This window comes from Ochotona curzoniae, unplaced genomic scaffold (genome assembly GCF_017591425.1).
Source record: "Ochotona curzoniae isolate NIBS_2020 unplaced genomic scaffold, NIBS_Ocur_1.0 contig_4792, whole genome shotgun sequence".
NCBI classification, from domain to species: Eukaryota; Metazoa; Chordata; class Mammalia; order Lagomorpha; family Ochotonidae; genus Ochotona; species Ochotona curzoniae.
Genome location: NW_024466389.1, coordinates 186,984 through 208,829, shown reverse-complemented (window position 1 = coordinate 208,829; position 21,846 = coordinate 186,984). Strand labels below are relative to the sequence as shown.

At 63.8% G+C, this 21,846-nt stretch overlaps 2 protein-coding genes across 3 annotated transcripts; one reads left to right on the top strand and one right to left on the bottom strand.

Moving 5' to 3' along the window:
- Positions 1-128: 128 nt before the first annotated feature.
- Positions 129-21,084, bottom strand: TTLL10 (tubulin tyrosine ligase like 10). Its single transcript, XM_040987579.1, has 13 exons — positions 20,787-21,084; positions 14,163-14,445; positions 13,973-14,091; positions 13,233-13,362; positions 12,994-13,061; positions 12,670-12,759; positions 12,323-12,494; positions 11,777-11,948; positions 10,957-11,097; positions 6,832-6,948; positions 6,641-6,734; positions 6,322-6,557; positions 129-713 (listed from the first exon to the last, which is right to left on the bottom strand). The coding sequence occupies exons 1-13, from the start codon at positions 21,082-21,084 to the stop codon at positions 129-131; spliced, it is 2,505 nt and encodes an 834-aa protein (XP_040843513.1).
- Positions 434-2,166, top strand: TNFRSF18 (TNF receptor superfamily member 18). 2 transcript variants are annotated; one of them, XM_040987747.1, is made up of 5 exons: positions 434-618; positions 823-945; positions 1,355-1,442; positions 1,551-1,718; positions 1,787-2,166. In XM_040987747.1, the coding sequence occupies exons 1-5, from the start codon at positions 471-473 to the stop codon at positions 2,016-2,018; spliced, it is 759 nt and encodes a 252-aa protein (XP_040843681.1). In that variant the 5' UTR covers positions 434-470; the 3' UTR covers positions 2,019-2,166. The 2 variants fall into 2 exon arrangements, with proteins under 2 accessions (XP_040843681.1, XP_040843682.1); XM_040987748.1 differs by having other exon boundaries at positions 1,516-1,718; positions 1,787-2,002.
- Positions 21,085-21,846: the final 762 nt, after the last annotated feature.

The window sequence follows — 21,846 nt, the reverse complement described above, 5'->3', positions numbered from 1 at the left end:
CCCTCCCCGGGAGCCCCCTGCCCCAGACCATGGCTGTGTCCGTCCTAGAACCCCAGCAGCCACAATCAGATCCGCTCTTCAGTCCAAGGGGGTTTGGTTGGGATTCCAGACGTGAGTCCAGGGTGGGTCTAGAGTTCAAATCCTGACTCCAGGGCTTGGGACTGCACGCCCGCGAGGTGGCCCAGGGAGTCAGCTCTGCTCTCAACTCCTACCCCAGCCAGCAGTCCCTCTGTGCGGACATCTGGGAAGGGGTCTTCACGGGAGAACTCTCTCTCCTCTCTAATAAATCCAATCGTGCATGCCATGGTCTCTCCTCGCCAGCGCCTCCTCTGGGCTCCGAACCCCCAGAGCTCCAGCGGCGCGGCTGAGAGCGCCCGCAGAGTACCTGCTTCCGGGCCCATCGCGCGGGGCGGGGCAGGGCGGGGCGCGGGCCTGCTGAAATCCCCTGCGCGGGCGCTACCAGGGGCGCGATGGGCGCGACGGCAGCCCTGTGCGGGGTCGCGCTGCTCTGCGCTCTGGGCCTGGGTCAGCGTCCCGCCGCGATGCCGAGCTGTGGCCCCGGGCGCTTCCTGGACGGGCAGGGCACCGCCGCGCGCTGCTGCGGCCCCTGCGCCCCGGGTAAGGCGCGGGCCGGAGGGGTGCGGGACGGCCCGCAGTGGGGTCCCGGGAGCGCAGCTGTGGGTGGGGGCCCGCGGGACCCGCCCAGGGCGTTTCTGTGGCCGCGAGGAGGAGGAGGAGCAGGACGGGGCCCGGACCCATGCCCTGGAGCCTGGGCGAGGCGGGAGGGCAGGTGGGACTCGCGGGGTGTCCTTTGCTGCCCAGGGGAGGCGCCGTGCCCCGGACGGAACTGCACGTGTGTTCAAGCCGAGTTCCACTGCGGAGACCCCCAGTGCAGCACCTGCAAACACCATGTGTGCCCGCCGGGACAGGAGGCTCAGCCTCGAGGTGAGCTGGGGTGGCGCCGAGATTGTGGGCAGTGAGGGGGTTGTAGGACTTGGGTCATGCACCCCCTAACCTTGCAGCACCAGTCATTCCCTTTCCCGTGCCTGGGAGGGGGCACGGACCCCTCAACACTGGCAGGGGAGGGGGCACAGCTGACTGACCTGGCCCAGTCCCATGCCTCCTGCCTGGTCTGGGGAAAGGCGGGTGGAGAGGGGTGGGGTGCAGCCCAAGGTCTGTTTTCTGATGGGACATTCCTGACCCAGCACCTGGGGGCCTCAGGGCTCTGAGAGGGTCAGCCAGGGCTACCACCAGCACCTGGTTGCCAGCTCCCCTGGACGCTCCCGCTGGGGAGCCTCGGTGGGGCTGCCCTGCACCTACCTCCTTGCTCCAGCTGCCCGACTCTCTGTCCCAGGGAGCTTCAGCTTCGGCTTCCAGTGTGTGGAGTGTGCTGAGGGCACCTTCTCCGCGGGCAGCGGGGCCCTCTGCAGGCCCTGGGCAGAGTAAGTCCTGGCATGCAGCCCTGGGGGCGAGCTCTCCAGGCGGGGCGGGGGCTGACCACCCTGTCCATCCCAGTTGTTCCCTGCTTGGTTTTCTGACTGCCTTCCCAGGGAACAAGACCCACAATGCAGCCTGCGTCCTGGGCCCGGTGCCCAGAGAGCCTTCCGGCTGGCTGCTGCCAGTCCTACTGGCCGTGGCAGCCTGTATCCTGTTCCTGACTGCTGCTCAGCTTGGCCTGCACATCTGGCAGCTGAACAGGTGGCGCAGGTGGCCCCCAGGTCAGTGGTCCCAGGGGGGAGCAAGCGGTGGGGCGCTCTGGGCACCTGCTGACCACAGCTCCCCACAGAGGCCCTGCTGTCCCTGGAGCCACCACCACTGGCAGCCGAGGACTCCTGCAGCTGGCAGTTCCCAGAGGAGGAGCGTGGAGAGCGGCTAGCAGAGGAGAAGGCCCGAGGGATCCTGCAGGCGTGAGCTGGCCTGAACACAGGGGCAGAACCCCAGTGGCCCTGGGGGTCCTGCTGCCCGCCTCAGGGCTGGCCCTGCTCCCTGCGCCTGTGAAACTGGGTGTCGGACAGTGAAGTGGCTGTGGAGGGGCTCTGCTGGGCAGAGGGCTGGGGTGTGGTGGCTAGCCCTTCCCCTAGAGCAGAGGCTGTGCCCAAGGAGTTGTAGTGTCCAGCTCAGGGCCTGGCTGCAGGTTCTCAATAAACACTCCTCAGTGCTGAGTGACCCAGCAGGGCACTGCGCCCCCTTGTCCATCGGGACCACAACCCAGGCTGGCCCAGGGGCCCCAGCTGGCCCAGCTGGCAGTTGCTAAGTCCTGGGCACAGCACTCCTCCAGGACCACAAGATTCAGGCTTCTGGACCCTGCCTCAGTCTCCTGCCAGTCCCCACCCCGTGGGCCCCTCCCCCTTGGGCCTGAGGGAGCTACCAAGAATACCTAGGCACAGCTGTGCTGGGTGTCCCTCCCCCTTGGGCCTGAGGGAGCTACCGGGAACACCTGGGCACAGCTGTGCTGGGTGTGGCAGCAGACAGGCATCACCCAGTACTGCCTCGCTCCCACGCCTGGCAGAAGGCTCTGGCCTCGCCCAGCAGCAACTCAGGGACCCAGCAGGCACAGCCTCTGCTCTAGGCAGAGGGCGTCCCTCAGGCAATGCCTGCCACATGGTGTGGATATGGGGGAGGCGTGACTGGAGGCAGGGCCAGCCTGAGTCCCCCCACCCCCATCTCCGCCCTCACTATGTCTGTGCCCAGCCCTTTAAGGGTTTGCAGAAAGGAGGAAGGCCGAGGGCAGCATCCAGGGCTGACTCAGCTGGGGTGGAGGAGGGACTGAAACAGGGCCCACTGCCTGCGCTGAGGCAGGGGACGGTCAGGCCCAAGTGCAGAGCGTGACAACCAGGCCGGCCTGGCCCTGCAGGCTCCCATGGAAATCCCCTCCCCCAGGAAACCACAGGAAGTGCTCTACCCGCTGGAGTTTACCTCACTTGTTCTACCCCCAACATGGGCCCCAGGCTTCAAAGAAGCAGGTCCCCAGGCAGCAGTGGCTCCCAACCACCTCTGTCCCTCCCCGAGAGTTCTGAGAGGCAGGTGGTCCCTGGCTGCCCCCGTTATCGCCAGGTAGGTCACATGCTAGTGCAGGTATTGGGACCTGGCTGGGCTCCCTGAAGAGAGGAGGGGTTTCTCCTGGAGGGCCGGCCACTCAGCTAGGCCATCACCTCCATGGAGGCAGCAGTGTGTGCGGGTCTGACACCCACCTCTTGTTCTCCCTTGAGACCTGCAAGCACTGGGGCCCTACCCCCAAATGAACTCAGGCCAGAAACTCTCCTTGCTCCTTCCTTGAGTGTTGCAGCAAGATGCGGCTGGAAGGATGTATACAGATGAGGGTGTGTCTGTATGGTGGTGAGGGTTGAGGGTGTGTCTGTGTGGAGGTGAGGGTGTGCCTGTGTGGAGGTGAGGGTGTGTCTGTGTGGAGGTGAGGGTGTGTCTGTGTGGAGGTGAGGGTGTGTCTGTATGGAGGTGAGGGTGTATCTGTGTGGAGGTGAGGGTGTGTCTGTGTGGAGGTGAGGGTGTGTCTGTATGGTGGTGAGGGTTGAGGGTGTGTCTGTGTGGAGGTGAGGGTGTGCCTGTGTGGAGGTGAGGGTGTGCCTGTGTGGAGGTGAGGGTGTGTCTGTATGGAGGTGAGGGTGTGTCTGTGTGGAGGTGAGGGTGTGCCTGTGTGGAGGTGAGGGTGTGCATGTGGAGGTGAGGGTGTGTCTGTATGGAGGTGAGGGTGTGCCTGTGTGGAGGTGAGGGTGTGCCTGTGTGGAGGTGAGGGTGTGCCTGTGTGGAGGTGAGGGTGTGTCTGTGTGGAGGTGAGGGTGTGTCTGTGTGGAGGTGAGGGTTGAGGGTGTGCCTGTGTGGAGGTGAGGGTGTGTCTGTGTGGAGGTGAGGGTGTGTCTGTATGGTGGTGAGGGTTGAGGGTGTGTCTGTGTGGAGGTGAGGGTGTGTCTGTATGGTGGTGAGGGTTGAGGGTGTGTCTGTGTGGAGGTGAGGGTGTGTCTGTGTGGAGGTGAGGGTGTGTCTGTGTGGAGGTGAGGGTGTGTCTGTGTGGAGGTGAGGGTGTGTCTGTGTGGAGGTAAGGGTGTGCCTGTGTGGAGGTGAGGGTTGAGGGTGTGTTTGTGTGGAGGTGAGGGTGTGTTTGTGTGGAGGTGAGGGTGTGTCTGTGTGGAGGTGAGGGTGTGTCTGTATGGAGGTGAGGGTTGAGGGTGTGTCTGTGTGGAGGTGAGGGTGTGTCTGTGTGGAGGTGAGGGTGTGTCTGTGTGGAGGTAAGGGTGTGCCTGTGTGGAGGTGAGGGGTTGTGTGTGGAGGTGAGGGATTGTGTGTGGAGGTGAGGGGTTGTATGTGGAGGTGAGGTGCTGTGTGTGGAGTTGAGGGTGTGCTTGTGGAGGTGAGGTGCTGTGTGTGGAGTTGAGGCTGTGTGTGGAGGTGAGGGATTGTGTGTGGAGTGACGCTGTGCGTGTGGAGGTGAGGCTGTGCATGTGGAGGTGAGGTGTGCGTGGAGGTGAGGTGCTGTGTGTGGAGGTGAGGGTGTGCATGTGGAGGTGAGGGTGTGCATGTGGAGGTGAGGTGCTGTGTCTGGAGGTGAGATGTGTGTGGAGTGAGGCTGTGCATGTGGAGGTGAGGGTGTGCATTTGGAGGTGAGATGCTGTGTGTGGAGGTGAGGGTGAGCGTGTGGAGGTGAGGGGCTGTATGTGGAGTGAGGCTGTGCATGTGGAGGTGAGGGTGTGCATTTGGAGGTGAGATGCTGTGTGTGGAGGTGAGGGTGTGCATGTGGAGGTGAGGTGCTGTGTGTGGAGTGAGGCTGTGCGTGTGGAGGTGAGGGTGTGCCTGTGGAGGTGAGGTGCTGTGTGTGGAGTGACGCTGTGCATGTGGAGGTGAGGGGTTGCATGTGGAGGTGAGGGCATGCTGATGAGGAACTTATGTGCTCCACCTGCCTCAGGCCCCTGGGCTCCATCTGGAAGGGGGACCATGACCCAGTGACCTCAGACCTGACTGGTGTGTGAAGGAGGGCTGGCAGAGAGCAGACAGAGAGCCAGAGTCAGGCCCGGCACTGTGGCCTAGTGGCTAAGGTGCTCGTCTTGGACACGGTGGGATCCCATGTGGGATCCCATGTGGGCGCCGGTTCTAATCCCGGCGGCCCACTTCCCATCCAGCTCCTTGCTCGTGGCCTGGGAGAGCAGTGGAGGTCAGCCCAAAGCCTTGGGACCCTGCACCCTCATGGGAGACCTGGAAGAGGCCCGGACTCCTGGCTTCAGATCGGCACAGCACCGGCCACTATGGTCACTCGGGGAGTGAATCATCACATGGGAGATCTTCCTGTCTCTCCTCCTCTCTGTATATCTGACTTTGCAATAAAAAAAAAAAAAATCTTGAAAAGCAGGTGGCAGCCAGGCCTGGGACGACAGGCTGTGGCTGATGCAAGTGGAGGCCAAACTCTATTGCCCAAATGCCCAGAGGTTTTACTGCCCCAGTCTTCCTCCTATGGCTGACCCCTTTGTTTTAAAAAGGAACGTTTATTCACTGTAGCTAATGAGCAATAGCAGGAAGGATGGTGACACAGCCACAGCTCACACCACCGTGCCCAGCAAGTGTCAGTGGTACTCAGCTCTGTGGGAGCTGCAGTGGCCAGCACCTGGGCGTCCACCGCTGTGCCAGACAGGCCAGCTGAGAGCGGGGCCTATGTATGCTGCATTGTGGTCGGAGAGCACCCAGGTGTGGTTGAGTTGGGGTGGCAGGGAGGGTGCCTGCCCGAGCGGGTGAATGAGCAGGGGCCAACCTTAGCGGGTGGCAACCATTGTCCCTACAGGGGCAGGCCCCTCCCTCGCGGCTCACTGTGCCTGCCCAGAGCCCAGGGCAGCCATGGTCCAGTCCCTTGAGAGCCTGGACAGAGGACCCCTCAGGGAGGGTGGGGGCGGCCGCGGGATCCCAGGGTCAAGTCCCGTATGGCCCTGACCGGAGCAGACCCCCGCGCTGCAGGCAGCGCCTTGCACAGGTGGTGGGGCACTGAGAGGTGGCGGGCTCACCAGGGAACCGACGCACAGGTGGGCCTGAGGCTCTGCAGAGTAAGGTCCAAGCGGCTGGGGTGGGGACAGCGCGGAGACCCACAGGTGTGTGGGCCCTCTTCTTCCTGCGCCGCAGGATCACCACCTGCGTGGCTCCCCAGTGACCTGACTGCAGTCTGACCCGGGAAGCAGGTAGAGTGTGGTAAGGTCGGAGGGCACAGACCATGATGGTGGTGGGGGCGGTGCTGGACGGGCCCTGTCAAACGCCCCGGACTGACCCAACTTGTAGCAAAGTAGCCTTTATGGTTCCCGGGCGCCCGCCCTAGGAGCCGCGCGGGCTAGCGCGCTTGCGGCCCTCGCGCTCCGCCTCCGCTGCGCCCAGGTTTCCAGACTCCCCTCCCGGGGTGCCTTCGAGAGCCCGGAGGGCGGCGAGCGGCGCGCGGGGTGGGGGGCGAGCGCCCCTGGGGCGCGGGCGCGGCTCGGCCTCCCCGTTATGCAGTAACACGAAGCGGCGCTGGGAGCGCAGCGGCAGCATCTTCTGGCCAAGAAGGCTCTTGTGGAAGGTCTCAAGCGCCAGGTCTGGGGGCAGGAGGACAGGGCTACCTCAGGGCCTAGGGGTGCAGGCTGGGTGGGTGGGTGGGTGGGAAGCTACCACAGCTCACCCAAGGTCTCTGCCACCACGCCCGGGATGACTTCCTTGAGGACCTGGCAGTTGGTGTGTAGCGCGGGGTTGGCGTTCATTTCCAGCAGCCACACCTGGGCAGGACACAGCGGTCATCCCTATGGACCCCAGCTCCCAGAGGCCTACCTGGGCACACACTTGCCCCCTCGAGCCTGGCGCAGAGGACAGCACCTTGAAGTTCTCATCCACCAGGAAGTCACAGCCAATGAGGTCGAAGTAGCCCAGCTTGCACTCCAGCTTGGACTTGACAGCCTGGAAGCAGTGGACCATGATCTGCTGCATTCGCTTCTGTGGGTGGAGTGGGAGGACACCCTGCCGTCACAGGCACCGCACTCCACCCCGTCCAGGCCAGGGACACTCCTCCAGGCACACAGAGCACCACCCCCGAGAGGCTGGCGTAGGGGATGCTGGCCCTGGCTCCTCGGCTCTGGGAATCTGAGGTGCGGCACTGGTGGCTGGGTCTGTCTTCCTGTCTGTGGTGCCAGGATGCACCTGCTGGGACGGACTCTGGGAGAGACCAAGGCGAAGGGTGTCCCCTAGACAGAATGTAGGGGGATGGAGCATTCTGGAATGGAAAGGTCCATGGTGGATGTGGCCTGCTTGAGGCAGAGTTCTGAGGGGCACCAGCAGGGATAGCACAGGCAGAGAGGGGTCTCAGAGAAGAGGAAGGGTGCCCACATCTGACGCCCTTGTGGGCCGCAGCCAAATCTGCCATAGTTAACTCAGCCTGGACAAGCATGACTGGCGGCTGTCTTGTTGGACAGGCAGAGTGACAGAGAGGAAGCGCTCACATCCCAGACACGGGCCACACCAGAGCCAGCAGCCTGGAGCTCACTCCAGGTCCCACACACAGGTGCAACGGCCCAAGAATCTGGTCATCCTTTGCCACCTTCCTGGGCACACTGGCAGGGAGCTGGAGCAGTGGTGGAGCAGCCAGGGTTCCAGCTGGCACCTGTATGGGATGTTGACCCTGGGGAATGGCAGGTTAACCCAGTGCCAGCATCAGCAGCAGCAGGAACAATGAGGCAGGCAGGCCTTGGGAAGGCGTTCCAGACTGGTCCTCCTCAGCCCCTCCAGCCACACAGGAACTGGGCCTGGGGGTGGGCCTAGTAGGGGAACTTTGGGGACTCTCCTGCAGGCGAGAGCAGAGCCACTGGTTCTCATGAAAGTCAGGGCTAAGGGTGATACTGATCAGGAGCTGCTCCCTTTGGTATGTGTGGTGACTGGTGCAGGAGGCAGTCTGGGCATGAGAGCCAGGTCGGAGGACCAACCAGATGACTTTTCTTAAAGGCTCCCTAACTGGACTGCTGCACTTGATCCCTGACCTCAGGGAAACCACAGACACGTGGTCTGATCCTGGAGCATGTGTTGCAGGACTGGGCTATCCATGCACATCAAAGACAAGACAGCCAGCTCATCTGAGCCAACAGAAGACTTCGAGTGCCTCTTCCAAGGATGGAAAGGACAGGCTATACAACAAGCAACTGACCTGAGGCGCAGTGAGATACACAAGAACACACAGCAGGCCTTAGAATTTCTTACTTCTGGGTCCAGTGTGGTAGCCTAGCAGCTAAAGTCCTTGTCTTGCACACGCCAAGATCACATATGGGTGTGGGTTCTAATCCCAGCAACCCTGCTTCCCATCCAGCTCCCTGCTTGTGGCCTGGGAGAGCAGTTGGGGATGGTCCAAAGCCTTGGGACCCTGCGCCTGCATGGGAGACCCAGAAGAGTCTCTGGGCTCCTGGCTTTGGATCGGCTCAGCTGCAGCTGTTGTGACCGCTTGGGGTGTGAATCAATGGACAGAGATCTTCCTCTCTGTCTCTCCTCTCTGTATATCTGACTTTCTAACAAAAACAAATCTTAAAAAGAATTTCTCACTTCTATCACAACGAAGCTCACGACCTGTCAGAATCATCAAGCCCACTCAGGTAAAACCCTTGGAGAATTCTTCCCCACATCGGGGTCTCCAAGGTGACATCAAATGACTGTCTTGGTCCCCCGGCAAGGAGGTGTATACCTTTCCTGACCCCACACCCACAGAGGAGAGAAAATCTTCTCCATTGTAGTTGGAAGCTCATGTGGGTCTGCAACCCCCTCACCTTTGTAATACTAAAATTTTAAAAATAAAATAACCCCAGCTGTGGCAATCGCCTAGGTTGCCTTGTACTAGGCGAGTATCACACCGCCGGGAGAAGAGCAGCCGGCGGGCATCCTGGGCCTGGTTAATGCCAAGTCTGTGCTAACTGCACCAGTGTGCCACTTACCTATTCTAGTTTCTTCTCTTTCTTTCTTAAAGCTATGTGGGGAACTCACGAACACCTGGCTAGGACATGCCACCCTGGCCCCAGTTGGGGGTGGGGGAACAGATGTTCTGGGGACGTATTGGAGTGGGAGCAGCTGAGGACATGTTGGACAGGGGAGGAACATGACTGTCCAACATGACTGTCCAACACGAGTTGGACATGACTTCTGGGGCTTTCATGGCCTGGGCCACTGGACTCACAGGTAGGCAAGGTGGCTGAGATGGAGTGGCTTAGAGGAAGAAAACTGGAGGGCATGCCTGGATCAGACCAAGGTGCCCGTCAATGTGGAAGACCTGAGCTGGGCTAAGTAGCATCGCCTGCTGCCCGCTGGTATGTGCAAAAGCTGGGGCTGGCGGGGGTGCCTGGATGATCTAGGCCACAGCACCTACTTGTGTCAGAGCAGGGAGTGGGCCACAGCACTCACCAAAAACACGAGAACTGAATCCAGGGGCAGATTCTGTAGGGGACTTGTGGGCTTGCCTCTGTAGGACTGCAACACCCACTGGTATGTACAAGAGCAGGACATGATGTGGGCCATGCCAGGCTGGGCTGCTTGGCAACACCAGCCAGCAAGAGCTGAAATTGCTGGTGGGTCATGCCAGGCTGGAGTGGAGCACTCAGCAGCATGCAGAAGATGCAGAGCTGGATGTGGGACTGATAGGGGAACTCCTGGGACTTCCCTGCTAGGCTGCAGCTCCCACTGGTGAATGTGAAAGCCAGGGCTGTGGGCAGAATGGGATGGGCAAAGCTGGGCTGCAGCTGTCAGGACAGGGCACAAGCCACTCTGGGTTGTAGTGTAGCATCTGCCAGTTAGTATGATGGCTGGGGGTGGACCAGGCTGGACCGGTGAGAGCTGGGACTGTGGGCAGGCAGGGTGAAGCTAGGTTGTAGCACCCACTAGTGGACGACATGATGGGACAGGCCACCTCTGGCTGGGCCATGGTGGAAGAGCCAGTGTGAGAGGAGTGATGGAGGAGAGAATGGCGGGGGACTGAGTGCTAGAGAATGAGAGCACAGCGATGAAAGCGGTGTTATGATCCTGCACTTGTAGGCAGCCTAGGATCCTGGGATGCCCCGAAAGCCCGGTACACCCAACTGAGGACAGAGGCCTGGTGTGCCTTCAGGGAGCTTCCTGTCAGCTAATTCCCATCACCATGGTGCTTAGGGGGAGCAGGGCAGCCTGGGTTTGGGAATCATTGGGGTTGGGGATCTGAGACGATGACTCTGAGGTCCCAGAGCCTCCAGCAGACTTGCGGACTGTTACCCCTCAAGGAGAACAAACGGCCGTGTCCTCATAGGACAGCTCCCAGATACGGGCTCCTGGAGGGGCAGACAGACACGTGCTGAGGCAGGAAGGCGGACACCAGCTCTGTTACCCCGTCTCCCACACATTTCATCCTTCAGAGAGGCAAGACCCTCGCCCCTGGTTCGCTAAAAACTCCTCCTCTCAAAGATTTGTGTATTTGAAAGGCAGAGCTGGGGGAGGAAGAGGGAGGGAGAGACGAAAAGAGAAAGATGGAGAGGAAAAAACGGGAGACAGACCCTCCATCCATTTGCCGCTCGCTGGGCAGAAATAAGGAGTCTCCTCCAGTCTCCCATAAGGGCACCTCAGCTGTCCTCCGTCGGGTGCTGCCCTGGCATGTGGCAGCTTCACCCACAACATCAAGCTATTCCAGGAGTGGCTGGGCCCTGTTGTCACTGGCAGCTTCAGCAGACGCACCAAGTGGAGCCCTTCCTGCCCAGTTCTTGCTGAGGGCCAGTGCGAGAGCAGAGGATGGTCCAGCTGAGGTTCCCTGCTTCTGGCCCACCCCTTCCCTAGTGGTCACATGGGGTACTCACTGGCAGGTTCTCTCCCTCTCCGATTCTGCCCTTCCCATGGGAGGGGTCATACCAGCGAGGTACCGAAAGTGGACACTGCTCTCCCGGTGACACACATACTCCAGGCTGGGCCATACGCACACACACACACGGGCCCCTGCGTGTGCAGACGCACCGTGAAGGTGGTAAGGACCCAGTCTCGCGGCAGGCCCGGTGTCTTGCTGAACTTGCTGTTGATGTAGTGGTTGAGGTGGTCCATGCTCCAGACTGTGTCTTCCTTGAGCAGCATGTACAGGGGGCTCTTCTTCTGCATGAACTGGAAGGGGCGGGCAGGACCTGCAGACCCCCACCTACCTGGCCCACTGGCCTGCTGCATGCCTAGGAAGCCCATAGCCCAGCACAAGCCTGCTACCAGCTTGCCTGGGACCCCTTACCCCTTACAGGCCAGCTGCCCACCCAGGAACCCCCCCCACACAGGCCAGCCGCCCACCCGTGATCTCCTCCCCAACACACAGACCAGCCATCCACCCAGACAGCCCTTCACACACAGGCCAGCCGCCCACCCGTGATCTCCTCCCCAACACACAGACCAGCCATCCACCCAGACAGCCCTTCACACACAGGCCAGCTGCCCACCCGGACACTCCCACACACAGGCCAGCCGCCCTGACACTCCCACACACAGGCCAGCCGCCCTGACACTCCCACACACAGGCCAGCCGCCCACCCAGACAGCCCTCCACCCGGACAGCCCTCCACCCGGACAGCCCTCCACCCGGACAGCCCTCCACACACAGGCCAGCCGCCCACCCGGACAGCCCTCCACACACAGGCCCGTGGCCCACCCTGACACTCCCACACACAGGCCAGCCGCCCACCCGGACACTCCCACACACAGGCCAGCTGCCCTGATCTGTGACCCTCTCTCCATCTAAGCTCCCTGGCTGTCTGGAGTTGCTTCTCAGAGTCCCCACATCTTGCCCGAGGAGGCTCACCTGATTGGTCAGGTGACCACTGAGGTCGCTGGAGTCCGGGTCATAGAGGTTGAGGGTGAGGCGGGCGTAGCCGTGGCCAAAGAACACCATGTAGGGCACAGCACAGGCGATGAGCAGGTAGGCCCGCACGTCAAACTTCTTCCCGTCCAGCAGCAGGGGGTTCTGGATGTACCTGGGGGCAGTGGGGGCTGCAGGAGCCACACCGGCCCAAGACCCTCACCCCTATCTGACCGGAAGGCAGCTTCCTTGCCTCCTCCCCATGTCCCCCGCACTGGGAGACCAAGGGTCAGGGTGGGCAAGAAGGTGTCTCCTCAGCATGCAGCTTGGGGGCTCCCTGTAGGGGAAGGGATTCCCAGGCAGCAGGGCCTGATGGGGGGAGGACACAGCATGCCCAGGGCCCGTGGTTGACCAGGGCACGTGCCAGCAGACTTTCCTGAGCCCACAAAGTACATGGAGAAGAGCCGTCAGCTCTGAGCAGGGGTCAGGGAGTTAGGGACTGAGGGGCAAGCTTCCCATGGCCTCTGACCCTTCACCTGTGACCCCCACCTCTGAACGACCCGGGCCTGGGGCGCCCGGAAAGGCATCCTGCGGAACATGGGGTCATCCTCGATGCTCTGGGCCTTGGCTTGCAGGGCGGTCACATCGTCCTGGCTCCGGAGCAGGAAGATGCCTCGGCCCTGGTTCGAGGCTGTCGGCTTGCAGATCCACAATTGTGACTCTGTGGAGAGCAGCTCTCAGCCTCTGCCACCCATGGCCCTGCTACCACCACTGCAGGGGCCCAGCATCCTGCCCCGGCCCTGTCTCGGCCCCAGCGTCCTGGCCCCTAGCCCTGTCTCGGCCCCAGCGTCCTGGCCCCAGCCTCCATTGGTCCCAGCTGCCCAGTGGCTCCTCACCATGGAACAGCGTGGAGAAGGCCTCCCGTTCCTCCCGCATGTCCAGGCGGTAGGTCTCTGGGAAAAACTCCTCCATCCTGAGGGCCCTGGGGAGAGCCTGGTGGGCAGGACGGCCTGGGTCCCCGGACTCGGCGAGCCCCTCCGGTGTCCTGGAGGCCAACCAGACAAGGGGGCCTACTGTGCCCCCAGCCCAGTGCCAGGACAGGGCCGCCGGCTGTGGGCAGTCAGGAAGCTCTTGGCCACCTGGGCCGGCCCTGTGCTTCCCCACTCTACCTCCTGACCCCTCATCTGACACAACCGCCCCCTCGGCCAGGGCCTCCCAGCAGGGCCGGCAGTGTCCGGGGCTGCTCCATGCCAGCTCCTCCAGGACAGGTGCCGCTTCTTTTGCAAACCTGAGCCAGGGACACAGGATGTGGCCTGAGCGGACCCTCCCTGGGACAGTGCATGGAGTGAGTGGGGGGATGGCGCTTCTGGGATGGATGGGGCCTGGTGGGCATCTGCCGAGGGGGGTGGATAGAGGATCACTCCACAGGGAAGGGGGCAGGCTGTGCTACGGGGCTCACTTGGCCTGCAGGCAGGGTGCCGGTTGGTGGATCTTGCCGGAGACCCGCGCGTACTCCCGCAGGGCACTGAGCAGCCCGATCTTGGTGGTGAGCAGCTTGTTGTTGGGGAACTGGAACAGCAGCTGCTGGCCTGCACCGCGGGAGAGGTCTGGACCAGCGCCCTGGACCACCCTGGACCGCCCTGCACCATGGGAGAGGCCTAGGCCAGCGCCCTGCACCGCCCTGGATGGCCCTGCACCATGGGAGAGGCCTGGGCCAGCGCCCTGGACGGCCCTGCACGGCCTCCTCTGGCACAGCCCGGCCTACCTTCACGGCGCTCCCGGCGAGCCCCGCCCACGCCCGGAGGCCCCGCCCAGAATCGCAGGGTGCCCCGCCCACAACCCGCGCTCCGCCCCAGCGGAGGCCACGCCTACAGCTCTAGGTAAACCCCGCCCACAACTCCAGGATGCCCCGCCCACAATCCGTGCTCCCGCCCCCAACCCGCCCGCTCCTCGCCCACAACCCACAAGGCCACAGCCACAGCTCTAGGGAGACCCCGCCCTCAATCTCTAAGGCCACGCTCACAGCCCGCCCGCTCCCCGTGAGGTCTCCGCCCACAACCCCCGGCCCCGCCCCCAGAGGCCCCGCCCATAAACTGCGCCCGCCCTGGGAGGCCCCGCCCACAACTCGCGCCCACCGGGAGCCACGCTCCAACCACCCGCTCCCGGAGGCCCCGCCCACAGCCCGGAGGCCCCGCCCACCTTCCCGGAAGCTGCAGTAGCTGTCCCGGCTCTTGACCTCGCACCACTTGAGCTTGTAGTCCGGGCAGTGGCCGTCCAGCGTGCGCTGCCAGCCCTTGCCCTTGCAGTAGGAGCTGATTCTGCGGGAAGCGGACGCGGTGACGGGGCGGCGGGGGGCGCTCAGGCCCTCCCCTGACCCTGGCCCACTCACATGGAGGCCCCGTTGGAGCCCCCGATGTAGAAGAGGGGACCCTGCCCGGCGCCGACCGGCTGCTTCTCGTCCTTGGGCTCGGGCAGCTCCTCCGGGAGCACAGCCGCGTCCGGGTGGTCTGCGGGCGGGCGGCTGTCAGGGGTGCGCGCCTCGCCGGGCTCGGAGCCCTTGGAGCTGCCCGGGCCCTTCCAGCCCCGCCAGGGCCCCCCACCTGCGCTCCGGCCCAGCTGGCCCCGTGCGGGGAGGTCCTCTCGGCTCCCCATGCGTCTCGGCGGGGCCCAGCCTGCGGAGGGGCAGGGCGAGTGGGTGGAGGCGCCGCCTGTCCTGGCCCAGCCCCGCAGCAGCTGGCTGCAGCCTGGGGTGGAGGTGGGCGCAGATGCAGGCAGGGACCCCCGGGAGGGCTGGGGGGTCACAATGTCCATGGTGACATCAGCGTGCCCAGAGGTCACTGCTGGGCTTCCGAGCGAGGGCGGGCGCCATGCTCCCTTCCCACCTCGCTGTCTGCTCACCCGGAACCCTGGGGCGGCATCGAGACAACCGAGGCCGCTTGCTTCTCTGACCGTTGACTTGGGCCCGAGTGCACGGTCTCCGGTGGTGAACGAAACGGGTGCGGCTGCAAACAGGGGGTTTGGGGGCGCCGGAGCAGGCGTCCCGCTGGCAAGGTGCCACCCCCCTCCTGCGGGGCCCCTGGGCTGGGTGCAGGGTGGACCCCCCCCTGCCCGAGGAAGGACGGCACCCCTGGGGCTGGGTGGAGGCCTCCCCTGAAGGCCCGCCCCCAACGCCCAGCTGACTGGTGGGGGCGGAGGTGTGTTCGGAGGTGGGTCTCTGCGGTGCAAGCCCCCCCTTGCTGTGCCCATCCATCTGGCCTCGCTGGGTGCTGCCTGGGTGTCGGCTGCAAGGAGGGAGCCATCAAGACGGGCTGGGTGCTGCCCAGGTAGCAGGACTGGGGGGGAAGGGCGTTTTCCTGGGCCTGGGTCCTCAGTTCAGCCCCCGTGGCTGTGCCCCAGACTCCTCCCTGGGATCGCCACCTGGGCAGCATTTTCTGGAACCTGTGGCCACCTGCCAGGCTGCCTGATGCCCTCAGCAGGGTCCAGGGCTGGGGTAGGGAGGACAGAGCGGGAAGGATGGGCATGCAGGCCAGCATGGAGCTCGGCCCATTCCCACCCCCCAGGCTCCCAGCGCCTTGGCCAGGAAATCCTGCGGGGGACTTGGGAGCCCAAGAGCCACCCCGAGCTGGTTTCTTAGGGAAGAGTTCCAAGTATGAGCAAAGACGTGGTTGCACACACAGTCAAGCACACACAGAGGCGTGGACAACATGGACAAGGGCATGGACACACATGGACACCTGCACACACAGTGTGGACACACATGGACACCTACACACAGGCGTGGACACACGTGGACAAGGGCGTGGACACACACACATAAACACCCACACACAAGGGAGATAGGACTGTTGGCGCCCTGGGGGCTGGGCTGTTGGCGGTTGGAGAGTGAACACGTGGACACCAGGGCTCGGAGCCCTATAGAGCTGCAAGGAAGGCCCTTCCAGCCCCACCAGGAACCAGGGATAGGGCGCAGCCTGCGGGGGGGCTCCTGGGCAACTCCAGGAAGGGGGCACAGCCTAAGAAGGCTGCTGTGCAGCCCCCCACCACCTACAGGGCTCAAGGGCTGGGGCAACTCAGGAGAGTAGAGGTGGGTGTGGGGCCGCGTCCGCCCTGCTGTGGGGGAGGAGGGTGGAGGTGTCCTGGGAGCTAGGGGGTGCCATCCCCCCACCCCCACCCCCCGCCGCACTCCATTTCTGAGCTGTGTGTGCTGCAGGCTACAGCGCTGGGTCCAGACACGGGGCACAGGCAACTGAGCTAGCTGTCCCAGGCAGGAGCCGCCCAGACAGGGTCCTGGAGAGATCTTTACCTGGAGAGACAAAGCCTGGCAGTAGACCACACAGCTGAGGTGCTGACGTGGGTTGGGAGTTGGGTACCTCCTGGCCAGGGACTTGTATGGACACTGGGGATGGGGTAGGGTGGGAGGGGAGCTGTCAGTGTGGGGGGATGGATGGTCCTGGGGAGTACCCAGCCCTCCCTGGACGCATAGCCCTCAGCTGGTCAGTCTGCTCCCCCCCCCCAGGCTGTGTCCAGGCCCCCCAACTGGCCAGTTTGCCCTCCCAGGCTGTGTCCAGGCCCCCAGCTGGCTGGTCTGCCCTCCCAGGCTGTGTCCAGGCCCCCAACTGGTCAGTCTGTCCCCCCAGGCTGTGTCCAGGGTCCCCAACTGGCCAGTCTGCCCTCCCAGGCTGTGTCCAGGCCCCCCAGCTGGTCGGTCTGTCCCCCCAGGCTGTGCCCAGGGCCCCCAACTGGCCAGTCTGCCCTCCCAGGCTGTATCTAGGACCTGCCTCCTGCCTTCTTTCTGCTCTGGACCCACCAGGACCCGCAGGTGCGGCTGGCAGAAGGCTTGTTCCTCTCACCTGCCTGGCAAGGTCACGAGCGCCCTCTGCCCAGAAACAACAGTGGTGACCAGGCAATTCCTCCCTGGCAACTGTTACCTGGCAACAAGATCCAGAAGGCCCCAATGGGTTTCAGGTGGATTTGGCGGTGGACGGGGGGTGGGGGGAGAGGTCAGGCTGGAGGACCTGGGTATGGGCAGCTGGCAGCCATGTGTACCCCCACCTGCTGGGCTCAACCGTGGCCTGTTATTCCATTGCCCTCATGACCCACCAAGGAGACCGCCAAGATTTCTTCCATCCCCTTTCTCCGCTGGCTGAAGCCAGCAGCCTGATGCAGGTCTCTGGGTGCAGGGCCCAAGCATGACTCCAGCAGCAGGGAGTTGTACGGGAAGCGGAGCAGATGAGCTGGGCCAGTGCCCACCTGGAATGGTGGCACAGCAGGTGCTCTTCTGATGGCAGCCCCGGGAAATGAACCCTGAGCTCCAAACATGGGTGGTACTCCCTCATGCACATCCTCACCCCACAGCTTAGACTCTTGACTTGCAGAGCACAAAGGATCAGGGCCCCTCCCTGGGGTGGCCACTCCCCCTCGGGTTCTGGCCTCATCCTCCCCCATGCCTCTCTTCCACCCCGTAACCCCCACCTGTCCTGGGGAACCCCATCTCTTCAGAGTGCACTTTGGCTTGGGGGGGGCAGAGAGCTTGAGGGCCCGAAACCGACCCCACAGACCCCGTCTCCCCTTCCCCATCACCACGAGGGGCCTGAGTCTGGCCCCTGCCCCTGCCAAGGCCTGGCTGTGGCCCTGGGTGACCTAAAGCAAGGATGCCAGCCATGGTGATTTTGTGGTGCCATTTATTGCATGCTGCTCTGTTCCTGCCAGGCTCACTGTGCCCAGTTCCCGGAGTCAGCAGATCCTGTGAGGCATGTGGGGGGATCTGTAGGATGGGCGTGTTGAGCGCCAAGGGCCTGCCTCGGCCGGCCCAGCTCTTATGGCGAGTCCTCAACTGAGGCAGAGGTGGGGTACATCCAGGGGTCTGAGGGTGATAGCAGATCCAGGAGGACTCAGGGAACTCAGGAGTCTGTGGGTGACATGTTCCTTGTGCAGTGTTCATCTTAGCCAGGTTAACCCTCACCGAGATCACAGCGGGAGGAGGACTGGGATGCGGAGTGTGGCTTCTGGAGGTGCCCTCTGGGCCAGGGCTGGAGCACGGCAGTACTGGAAGCCCAGCAGGTGGTGAGGGTCCAGCGGACAGATGGGTTACCAGACAGTATTAGACACAGCACGCACATCTAACCATGCCTGGTAAGACGCCTGTCGGCAGGCAGCCTCCTGCTTCCAGGCAGCAGGCCTGGTACTGTGGCCGGGGGGGCCTCTGGCCCTCACGCCGGCTTGGGCTGCAGCTCCTGGGGTCCCACTGTGCCTCAGGCTGCTCCCAGCCCATTGACTGCAGGTACAATGGGCCGTCTGGGGCAAAGGCTGACTTGTGTCCATCGCCTTAGGGTAATGTGTAGCAGCCAGGCCAGGGCAGACCCCAAACCCACTCCCCTCCCTAGGCGAGGCCACCTGGGGTTCCCAGGCCCTGCAGCCTAGCCTCCTGTTCCTCGGTCAGGGCAGCTGGAGCATCCATCATAGCCTGTGAGCCAGGCCTGGCCACCCCTCCCAACCCCCACCTGCTGAGACCAGCCACTCCACGGCCAGTCTGGGAGGGGTCCAGGCCCCGGCAGAGGCCCACCGGAGTGCTCTGGACGGCAGCTCCCTCCCAGTTAAATCCGATGACTGTGGGTCACCTTGAACATCGTTACCAGACAGTGTTAGAGTCGAGCCAAGAAATCCAGCACTGTCCAGTAAGATGCCCACAGAGGCCCGAGGGCAGACAGGGCAGCACAAGACCCAGAAAAGGTCCTTGGTGGGGGAGCCACCATGGACTCCGAGGGTGCCCTTTCTCTGGGGCAGCAGTAGGAGGTGGTGGCCAGGACCGGGGCAGTTGCCAGCAGCCTCAGCTCCTGGCTCTGGGTGAGGTGACCTTTCTCTGCAGAGTCCTTTGCTGCGGTTCTGCCCAGCCCAGACCTGCCAGGGGCAGCAGTGGCATCTGCTCAGGCCGTCATGAGTGGTAGCAGGGGGACAGAGGGCGGCCCCGGTGCAGCGCTGGGCCCCGCCGTCATCATTACCAGGCAGTATTAGAGATCAGATACATCCAATGCTGCCCAGTAAGATGACCACGGCCACCCGAGGGGTCCGGGGCCATCCAACAGGGGGCAGGGATGGGGAGTCCTGGGGAGAGAGGCCTGGAGGCAGGGAGGGGGAGAAGGGGGCTCCGTGGAAGGGGGTAGCCCTGTACCTGGGACTGCATGGACACCGGTGGCGGGGGAAGCCTGGGAGACAGTGGGTCCAGCTCCCCTGGAGAGCCCCAGTATGTGTCCATGCCTGCCACTTGCGCTGCCCAGAGAGGGCCCCCACCCCTGAGAGCCTGCTTTCGTCCTCTCACTGACCCTGGCCAGGCCACGGGCCTGTGGCTAGAGCAGGGCAACCCTGCCCCTCCCCTAACCGTGTGGGTGGTTAGCAGCCCTCCCTCCCAGGCCCCGGGGGCCGGCCATCGCTCACAGGCAGTCTCTTGGTGGCTCCCCAAGCTCTCCAGACCTAGATGCCACAGCAAAAGCCCTGGCGCCTTGCCCACAGCTCACCCTCAGGCTCCTGCTGGCCACAGTTCAGCCCCTGCCCAGCATTCCCTCTCTGGTCCATGCAGGAGACCCAAGCACCATAACGCAGCGCAGCAGGAAGGGACTGCCACCCTTCATGGTTGAGACAAAGCCCCCAGGGCTCGGGCGCCGTCCTTGCCATTCAGGAGCACAGACAGCCTGAGCCGGCCTGGCCTGACCCAGCCCAGAGGGACTGAGTCCAACCTCCCCTCAACCTGCCCAGCCAGCTCCCCTGGGGGCCTGGGGGTACAGGGGCAGATGGGGGAGGGGGATGAGGCTGAGGCCCAAAACAGACCCCCAGGCTTTTCCTGTGCTAGAGCTTGCAGGGAGCGTGTGGATGTGTGGGTGTGTGGGTGTGGCTGCAGCCCAGGGTTACCGTGACCACAGCCCAGCAGACAGACCATGAGCACCCAAGCTCCCGGTTCCGCCATGCTGGTTAATCATCAAAGACCAGGCTGAGTGGAGAGGCCAGGCCCCCCCTGCAGCGCTGACCAGGAAGAGGAGAAGGGAGCGCCAGCCTGGGCAGGAATGCAGTCTCCGGTCTCTGGGCTTGAAGCTCCCTGGCGGTTAACCTGCCAGAAGTCCTGGAACCCAGCCGCCCACCCTCCCCGGAGCGGCCAGGCCTGTGCCAGAGGCTGCTGCACTGCGTGTCAGTGGCAAAGCCGCCATTTCATCCCCGCCACACGTGGCAGGCATCCTCCACCCCTCCTGGCCTCAGCTGCCCCTGGCCGCTGTAGACACTGGGACAAAACCCAATTCGATGTGGCTTGACTGTCACAAAGGCAAAACTCTGAAAGTGTACACAGACGCTGCGGTCGGTCCTCCACCCAACACCAGCAGGGTGACCAAGCCCTCAGGCCCCAGGGCACTGCAGGCCATGAAGCTGGGTAGGGTCAGGATGGGGCGGCATCTCCCAGGCCTGGCCAGCTGCAGCCGCCTCACTGCGTGCACGGCCTGGGGACTGGCGGGACCAAGCTCTGCAAATCAGAAGCCCAGAACCCCGAACCTTGGGGCCAGAGACAGCCATGTCCCAGAATCCATCCCATACCCACCTCCAAGGCCACGGAGGCCACCTCTGGAGGGAAGAACCTTCTAGAAGGTGCTGTGACCAGGTGGAGAGGAGGACGTCCACTCTTGGGGCTTCTGCACAACTCGGGTTCGCAGCCTGGCCTACAGGCCCCTGAGCAGCTCCCAGGCCTGGCCAAGATGGCTCCACACCCGGAACCGGCCGCGGCCCAGCCTGCGCGCCCACCTCTTCGCCCGGAGCCTCCCCGAAAGCCGCCTTGCTGCCAAGGCGCCCTGTGTCACCGTCACCCCATCCTCCGCGGCGGGCGCGGCCGGGCCTCCCTCCTGCCCGCCCTTACCTGCCCAGGCAGGTTCCGGCAGCCGCCAAGCTGGAGACCGCTCCCTCCCCGGCCGCTGCCGGCACCGTCCCTGCACCGGGCCCCACCGGGCAGGGTGTGAACCGAGCTTCCCTGGCCGCAGACCTTGCAGCCGGGCCCGGCCTGCGGGCGCCGGAGGCCGTGTGGGCAGGTACAGGAGGGAGCGGCCAGGCGGCCCGCAGGCCGGGCAGACGGCAGCCAGGAGCTGTGCCGGGGAACAATGGCGCGAGCCGGGCTGGCGCGACCGGGGGAAGAGCAGGGCCCTCGCGGGCTTACATGAGCCGCCCCGCCCGCCCGCAGGTGCCTGCTCCCGGGCGGCCAATCTCGGCTGCAGGCCACCGACAGGTGTGTCCCCCGGGCTCCCATAGGCCGGGAGGGAGGCAGCTTGGTGACGCAGCCCCATGTTCCTGCTCCGCCTCAACCGTAGCCCTGCGCCAGCTGAGCAGACCCCAGGCAGGAGGCGCGAGCTGGGGCTCCCCCACCCCAGGTCCCCACCCACCCAGACCCTGGCCCCTGCCCGCGAGTGGCTGTGTGTGAGAGAGAGAGAGAAAGAGAGAGTGTCCTCAGTGGCTCTGTCAGGTCTGAGCCCACCCCAGCAGGTGTGCCCAGCAACACCCCCAGGGCAGGTGACCCACAGCTGGGTGCTGGACTGCCCTGAGAGACCCCTGAGCTGGGGGCAGATGGCAGTGCCCCGCCCCCCAGACACTTTAAGAGTTTCTTGAGGCTCAGGCAGGGAGCTGTTTGCCTCTGGCCCCATGGATGGGGCCTAACGAGCCCCAGGGGCCTGCATGCAGTTTTCCATAACGAACTCCTGGTGGGGGAGCTGTCCCCTGGGCTCCCACTGCACACAGCCTGAGCGCAGCTGGCTGAGGCCTGAGGTCACAGGCCACCAGGCACCAACGCTCAGGTTGTTGGGCCATCACCCCAGCCACTGCCCCATCTAAGGCACTGAACTGGTGAAGGCTCCATCCCTGACCCCAGAGAAGCTGTGCTGACCCCATTTCTCCAGGTCTTCCTGGGAAACCCGGCCTGGGGTGGCAGTGACCTCTGACCTCCATCTGGCCTCTTGGCCCATGGGCTGTGGTGGCCATGCCCTACCTCATCACCCAGGCATTTGTCCCAAACTTGGGCATCTGGTCACCCATTCTGGGCTCTCCCAGACCTG